General features: G+C 40.8%; 1 protein-coding gene across 1 annotated transcript; it reads left to right on the top strand.

Moving 5' to 3' along the window:
• Nucleotides 1-65: 65 nt before the first annotated feature.
• LOC310755143 (integrin alpha-9-like) lies at nt 66-7,967 on the top strand (the record flags this gene model as incomplete). Its single annotated transcript, XM_083631829.1, has 4 exons — nt 66-171; nt 1,693-1,787; nt 6,758-6,848; nt 7,922-7,967. Coding segments are annotated over 4 exons (338 nt in total), but the record flags the coding sequence as incomplete, so codon positions are not given.
• Nucleotides 7,968-8,537: the final 570 nt, after the last annotated feature.

An 8,537-nucleotide genomic window follows, 5' to 3' on the forward strand; every position in this document is an offset into this window, starting at 1 on the left:
AGAGGCCGTGCATCTCTCAACACTTTTTCTGTTTTTCTTAGCCTGTCCTATTTCCTGTTTGCTAGGGAGTCATGGAAGAGCAACTTGTTCTGAATGGTGACAATGCCTACAACGCACACTTTGGGGAAAGTATTGCCTCCCTGGGAGATATGGATGAGGATGGATTCCCAGGTCAGTCTGTTTTCTTTTGCACGTGGGCTCTGGGCTGCTGCTGGGTCTCTCTGGAGCCCTCTGAACTGAGGCAGGGACCTGCTATGGAGTGCTTCAGAAATGTGTATGCTTCAAACCCATCCCACCCAGATAATTCTTCATCTTTGAAGGCACACTTTCTCCCCCAGAGGTCACCCAGCAGCTGCATGTGGAGGAGCGGGGAAGCGAACCCGGTTCACCAGATTACGAGTCTCTTAACCACTACACCACAGCAGGCTGAAGCATGAAGGGATGTTGAAGCAATGTATATTACCTCCTTCTTGTCAGTTCTCTGATCTTTCCTAGTCCTGCTAGGGGTGCCTGTCTGGGATCTGCAAGGAGGTGTGAAAAGTTACTATTTTAGGGTGCCATTGTATCTGTGGGACAAATTTATTCCAACAGGAAAGCACTTTCCCTCTGTGTTATCCTCACTGCCAATGCAATGGCGAGTAAACTACGTTTGTTTCACACTGGATTTTCCATACTGTGTTGCTGAAGGTTACTTGTTGTTGTTCAGAGTGTTGCTGAAGTTACTGGCAGAGCAAGCTATTCCTGTTCAAAAGAATACCTACAAATCAGCCTTAATAAACAAAGGGCACTTGCTGTTGGAAAGAAACGTCACTTGTCAACATTTTTATACTCCCAATTACAGTAACACACCAAAATGAAAACAGTCTAGAAAAATAACACTGAGCTTCGCAAAATCCAGTTCAAATTTGCCCTTGCTGTTTTTAAGTTGGTTTCTGCTTAACTAAAACTAGTTGATTTATCTGTGGACTAAAGGTTGCAGCTCTAATTATAAGCAAATTTGGAAAGTGTTGATGTTCCAGCATTATTATTATTGTCGTTAATTTAATTAATTAGCTTCCCTTCATCCTGCAGTCTCAAAAATTTAAAATTCGACATTAAAAACAATTTGAAGCAACTTAAAACTTAAAACAGCAGTGCCGTAATTCATCTGGATATAATGTCATATTGGGCGGGCCTTGGCCTAGACACATTCCCTGCCACCCATCTTTATTGCTTTCTTTCAAACTCCTCTCAGTGCTTTAGAGCTGAGCAATCCATCCCAACTTGCATCATATCAAGGCTTTAGAAAGCTGGTATTATGAGTGGATTTTTCAATGGATCTGCCATGGCTTCATGGTGGGTGGCTTGTGTTCTGTGTGCCAATGGTGGCTTCATGTACAATGCCAGATCTCTCCCTTGAGATACATAAAGCATGTAAAGGCTTGCTGTGATTCCCCTTGCGCATGGCTGGTATTATTTGTGGAACCCAAACAGATGTTTCTTATTAGAAGCAATGTAAAGATGCATTTTGAGGGTTTTATTTTAAAATCAGCTCATTAAATGGGGCAACTTTTTTCTTATAAGCCAGGCAGCTGCTGATTGAGTGGCTTTCATCTTTATGATGAAGATGGTTTGTTGTGGCAAGAGTCTTAAAAAAATAAAAATTGAAAGGGGCTCTTTCCCATTTCCGCTGTCTCACATTGTCTTGCCTAGATGTTGCCATTGGTGCTCCTAAAGAAGATGACTACGTTGGATCAGTCTATATCTACCATGGATCCATGGGGGGCATCATACCTCAATATTCTATGGTAAGCGTTGGGGAAGTGACACTATAGGTTATATAGAAACGTGGCAGGATATATAAGGGGAGTTGGGGCAGATATAAATGCCACTGGATGTTGTTGTTGTTGTTTAGTCGTTCAGTCGTGTCCACCTCTTCGGGACCCCATGGACCAGAGCACGCCAGGCACTCCTGTTTTCCACTGCCTCCCGCAGTTTGGTCAGACTCATGTTTGTAGCTTCAAGAACACTGTCTAACCACCTTGTCCTCCATCGTCCCCTTCTCCTTGTGCCCTCCATCTTTCTCAACATCAGGGTCTTTTCCAGGGAGTCTTCTCTTCTCATGAAGTGGCCAAAGTATTGGAGCCTTAGGTTCAGGATCTGTCCTTCCAGTGAGCACTCAGGGCTGATTTCCTTAAGAATGGATCGGTTTGATCTTCTTGCAGTCCATGGGACTCTCAAGAGTCTCCTCCAGCACCATAATTCAAAAGCATCAATTCTTTGGCAATCAGCCGCTGGATAGACAACAACTATATAATGTGGGGCTGAGTTCTTGCATGGTTAATGTGACGAAAAGGCCTTAAGTGATATCATTTGTTGGTCCACACAGCACAGGTCTGTGCCCAAGGTACTTTTGCTTAGGTAGGCTGCCGCCGTTAGCATTGTCACAACAGGGTACATCATCACAGGGACCGTGCTCTGCAATGACTTATCATGTTGTAATTTTAGCTAGCAGCTTGAAGTCTAGCTCCATAAGTGCAGTGTGTGTGAGAGTCAGAGAGTGAGAGAGGATGCTTGAGAAATAGAAGCTGTCCTGTGGGGTTCATCACATTTCCTCCCACCTATCTCTCCCCTCAGAGGATTGACATCCTAAAGATGGCCATGTGATTATCTTATCCAGATGATTCTACCCCTCCTCCCCACACTGTTGTTTTCGAGGAACAAGTGAATGCACAAATGTGGTCCTTACATGCTTGGCCATGTGTGTGGTGGTGCTCTCATGCCATACTTCACTTTGGTGTCTGTTGGGGCAGAGTGGAATGCGTCCATTCCATCACCATGGGAAGAAATTGGATGGCTAGTTATTTTTTATTAATATTTTTATTTTTAAAATATTTCTTATTAATGTGAGGCAGGAGGCAGAAGATGTCATTTCCATGCCACCAATGTTTGTCGAGTGTCGGGGGGTGGGCACACATTGTGGGTGAAAAACAAGAGGCAGGGATAGTGAAATACCCGAAAATAACGTAAAGAGAGGTGTGCTTCTGTGCATGTGTGTGGCGCAATTGAGCGCTTCTGTGCATGCGCAAGGTGCACAGAGTGCTTCTGCGCATGCGCGCGTGGCAAAACCCGGAAGTATACACTTCCGGGTTTGCCGTGGCCGTAACTTGAAGATTCTATATCCAGAGGGATACGTAAGTAGACGTATGACTGTAATACATTGCGGGGAATGAGTCTGTGTCAAACGTTCAGGTTCAGGGAATGTATCCAGCACAAATTTCAGTTGAAACTAGTTAATGTAATGGGTCCCCCCGCAATGCTCTTGGTAGTGGTTTTTTTTGGTGATAAGGATGCTTTGTTAGAGCTCTCTGGACCCTTTGAACTATATTTCCCTCTCCCTTGGTTGTTAGCCAGGGCAATTGTGCAGATTTTTAATTCATTAAGGTTACAGTTGTAGACATGCTCTTAGAAAAGCTTTCTCAGGGATCAGGAGGACAGCTTTGGGTTTTGCTACCTAAACAGCAGAACAAAATTAGGAAGGATGTTTCCCCTTAGAGTGTTTGTGGGACTGTATTCCAATAAGAAAAATATAAATGCTTCTTCAAATGCACCTAATCTGCAAGCTGCTTAACATCAGGCTTTTTCTAATATTCTTAAGAAAATTGTTTTTTGGTTTTTTTAAAAATAAAAACAAACAAGCACCAGGCACTTTCTATTGACTTCAGTGAAGTCAATCAGTGGAGAATTTGTTAGGTGGCCAACTCCCAAAAGACCGCGATCTACTTACAGAGTTAAAAACTTGGAGTGATCTATCCACTTTTGGGGGGTTCAGGTCAAATTTGTTGAGCTTTCTTGGGGAGGAGGAAGGCCTATTTTTTAGGCATTCAGATCAAAGTTGTTGTTAAGCTTTTTTTAAGGAGAAGGAAAGCCCCATTTTTGGGGGGTGCAGGGCAAGAATATCGAGCTTTTTTTTAGGAGAGCCAAAGTTGTTGAGCTTCTTTGGGGGGAGCCAGTGATCTACCACAGACGTCCATCTACCTGTTGGACATGCCTGGTGTACAGTATTTCAAAGATTTTGTCAGTCCTACCTCCTGCAATGATTTAGGGCACTTTAGTACAAATACATCAGTAGTTCGCAGGCTGAGCTTTTTGTTCTAGTCTGGATAGTGGCAAGTTTTTGCTTTTTCAGAGACAAAAAGAAATCAGGCTTGTTTTTCAACTTTCAGCTGTTTTAAAGTTCTGGTCTAAATATTTTGTTTTGTTGCTGGGCGGGAGCTCGTACAGGATGCTAAGTCAGAGTTTCAGTGGTTGCATTTGAGATGCTTAGAGCAGGCTGTGAGTGATTAGTTCTGCTGTTTGCTGACTTTTTAAAAAGTACGCATTAACTTTTTAATAAAGAAAATGCAAACGAAATCCTTTTTATGATAATTTTTATAGGTGATAATTTGTGGCATGTGAATGACTCTTCTCTGCACACTGAAAAGATGGGAGATTACTGAACAGACTGAAATGCAAAATGGCATTTTGGTTGAGGATGTCCAGATTTGGACGGATAGATGTTATTTCTTAATTTTTACATATTTGAGGTAATATAGGCATTTCAGAAGGAGACAGCTTAATCATAGAAAACAGTGCAGTTGACTGCTGTCTCTGACCAGATTAGTCTCCAGCTTTTGTGATCTTCTTCAGGGTGTGCTCTTGCCAGCTAGTTTCCATTACTTTCCCTTGTGTTCAGTCTCTTTCTCTCTCTCTCTCTCTCTCTCTCTCTCTCTCTCTCTCTCTCTCTCTCCGCCATGTTTTAGTGCTGTGCCATGTCCTCAAGGAAGAGGGCTGAAGGTCATTTGGCTACAAATCCATCAAGCTGTTTCATATGTTTAATTTGTAGTGTCTGTCTACCTGGCCTCTATTTGAACCAGTAACCTTGGGGTGAAAGGCTTTGTGTCCCATTACTGGAACTCTGAACCATCCAGATGCTGTGTATTAAAAAACACACACACACGTATACAATCTATGTTAGAAGAAAGGATCATTTGTTTACAGTGAGATACTCCTACGCCTCCCATTTCATTTTGCATGCCTGATTTTTACCTCTGCTGCAGCGAGATTTGGATACAGATGAAGCACTTTTAATTGGCTTGCAGATAAATGTGTATGCTAGATAAATATTATCAGGCTAGGTTTCAGGGCCTTTGGTTCTGTCTGCAGCTCTCAAAGCTGTGTAGCATTAGACTGCAATCTTTATACCCTAATAGCCTGCAGATGTCTGTGGGATATGTGTAGCCCTGGTTTGCCACCCTAACAGGGACCCCCCGCAAAAACCTAGCCACATTCTCTTGTGTAAATGTAATTTGAGGAGTTCAGCTGCTTTCAGTTGCTTTAGTGTTATCAAGTCCAAGAGTGGGAAAGTTTTCTTCATTGCTTTTTTAAGAGAAGAAGTTTTAGAGTGCTTTCCTTTCCTTTAAGCTTGAGATATTCGTTGTTTTCTATTAATTTCCCAGCTGACAGTTGGTCAGTATTACCACCCTTTATATTTCTTTTTCTATTTTTTTTTTATAATATATTTATTAAAAGTTTCGGGATTTATATAAAACAGAATAAACAAAACAATAAAACAAAAACAATAACAATACATACCATCCAAAAAAGAAAAAACATACATACAAAACAGGTATAATTTCCTTCCCTTATATTCATAAAACTTACTTTCCCGACCTCCTCATACCTCCCCTTTCTGTATTCTATTCTCTAGTTAAGTCAATTCAGCAAATCCTTTCCCTAATTTCTATGTACTTTTTTACCTTTCTTTTCTTAATCACATAATCATTACAGCTTTTAACTCCTTAGTTTCTGAATCAACATCGTTCTAGCCTTCAATAATTTTACAATGTTTCTTAAGATAGTCCCTAAATTTCTTCCAATCTTCTTCCGCTGTCTCTTTTCCCTGGTCTCGGATTCTGCCAGTCATTTCTGCCAGTCCCATATAGTCTATCACTTTCATCTGCCATTCTTCCAAGGTGGATAGATCTTGTGTCTTCCAATACTTTGCGACGAGTATTCTTGCTGCTGTTGTTGCATACTATATTTCTTTTTCTAATCCATGTCCACCTGGGGAGCTTTGCATCCAGCCAGATTGATGCTTTAGCACTAAACTGAGAGTGCAGGACAATAATTGCACCCCCTTCTCCAAAACTGAGGTGTCGTGTTCAGTGCGGTATTTTACAATGTTTTTCTGCATGGTCTGTGCTAAGGGCTCTATGAACCCATCCATCTGTTAAATGGGCTAGCAGAGGGTCAGTTGACAACTGCCTTATGGGTTTTGGACCAGTAGTGCTGTTAGGGATTAGAGACCTTGCTCTGAGTTGAAATCTTATTAAGAGATCTCACAAATCACACACTCAAAGCAGAAATCAATATTCTGTTGAAACTGACTGAGTCGCACATTATACTTTTTGGGGGCAGATAGTATTCTCACAAAAGAAAAAATCTAAGCCTGGCTTTTTGTGCCTCAAACAGAATGCCTTGACAGAGAGTATGAATGTTAGTGATTTAGATCCAGTGTGTGAGAATTCAAAAGAGCTGGAAAAACTTGCATGTCTCTTTTTATTTTATTTCCCTCGCTTAACAGTGAGACCTGAATGGACATGTGGTTCCCAGCTCATGCAATCCAATTCCATTAAAATTATTGAGATTTTGCCATTGAATCCAACGGATTGTAAGCAACTTCGGTGCTATGTTTTTCTTGGTTCCATTGATTCCAGTTCTGTGTTGTCTATTGCAGAGGATACCTGGGAGGAGAGTAAGCCCAATGTTACAGATGTTTGGCCAGTCCATTTCTGGAGGAGTTGACATGGATGGAAATGGCTATCCAGGTAGGTTTGTAATACTGGTAAGGAAGAAGAATACAAACAGACAGATGAAATGGAATGGAAGAATGGATAATACGAATGAAAAGATCATAGAAATAGAAGAAAATGAAGGGAAGAATGTACATATTACTAACTAAGCCTAACTTACCTCACAGGATTGTTGTGATATAATATTGGGGGGGGGGGACGACAATGTATACCATCTTGAGTAGCTTGGAGGAAAGTTGGGAAATAAAATTAAAAAGGAAGAAAGGACCAATTTTGTATATACACCCAATTCCCTTTAGTTTCCTTCTTTTTAAAAAAATGTCCACATGTTTCAGGGTATTTATTTATTTATTTGTAGTTGGACTAACTTATTTCCTTCGCAACAGATCTGAGCAGCAATAAATAATCCTTTTCCCCTGATCATGCAACCTTTTAGGAAGAGGATGATAAATCTCAGCTAATGTGAAGTTAAAAAGACCAACGACTATGGTACCTTCACAAACCATGAAATTGGTCTCAGATTAGCCAAAGGGCAACTGCCAATGACCAGTTTTTTGGGGAAAAGCAGTAGATAACTGCAAGTTGATAATTGGATGGTGGTCAGGCAACTCTGCTTGCTGTGGTGAACCTGGGTACCTTGATTATGTCTAAACAAAAAAAAAAATTTCCTTCCAGTAGCACCTTAAAGACCAACTAAGTTAGTTCTTGGTATGAGCTTCCGTGTGCATGCACACTTCTTCAGATACCTTCAGATATCTGAAGAAGTGTGCATGCACACGAAAGCTCATACCAAGAACTAACTTAGTTGGTCTTTAAGGTGCTACTGGAAGGAAAAAAATTTTTTTGTTTTGACTATGGCAGACCAACACGGCTACATATCTGTAACTTGATTATGTCTGTTTCTTTTGGACGTGTGGACCAAGCTGAGATGCATGTTATGATATGCAAGATATTAACGGTAGAATATATTAACTGGGAATATTACATTCCAAGAGGGGAGAGATTTGTTTTTAACAACTATAGTATGTTTTGAATGTGGATGTTGGGCACCTGTGCAAATTTATCTAAATGTTTTCTCTTATTTTCAGATGTGACGATAGGTGCCTTTATGTCAAACAATGTGGTTCTTCTAAGGTGAGATCAGTTTACCACTTTCCCTTTAATAAGGTTGCTCTCAGTGCATGTTGCAGTTTCTTGCTGTTCCTCTTACAAGTTATCTTGGGAAGAAATTGCCACTGAGTCCTGCATGTGCAACCATTTTTTACTTTCTGGACATTGGCTATAAAGAGTATTTATACCTGTTAACAATACAGCCAAGCACTAATAGCAGCAACTGCAGGTTAATATTTCTACAGTATGCTCAAGTGGTTGTACACAAACAACGCTGTATGCACAGCAGCTACAAAGGGTGTTAAACTGTTCTTTTCATGATCACTCCAGTTGAAGCAGCGCTGTACTGTTGAGCATTGGATCATATATGCTACATTCCTACATTTCACACATGGTCATAACTCCCCTTGTTTACACCTCTGGCCGACAGAGAAACAGTGCTGTTAATTCTCTTTCATTGATTTGTTTAAGCTCTCGGAACACCATAGTATTGATTTATTTGAGCTCCAAAAGAGCATCGTAGAATTGAATGAATGATACTCAGGATTGTAGGTCTTGTTCACTTAGATGCAACAAAGTCAGCAGTTGTCAATA

Source organism: Podarcis filfolensis (assembly GCF_964270895.1).
Source record: "Podarcis filfolensis genome assembly, contig: HAP1_SCAFFOLD_480, whole genome shotgun sequence".
Lineage (NCBI taxonomy): Eukaryota > Metazoa > Chordata > Lepidosauria > Squamata > Lacertidae > Podarcis > Podarcis filfolensis.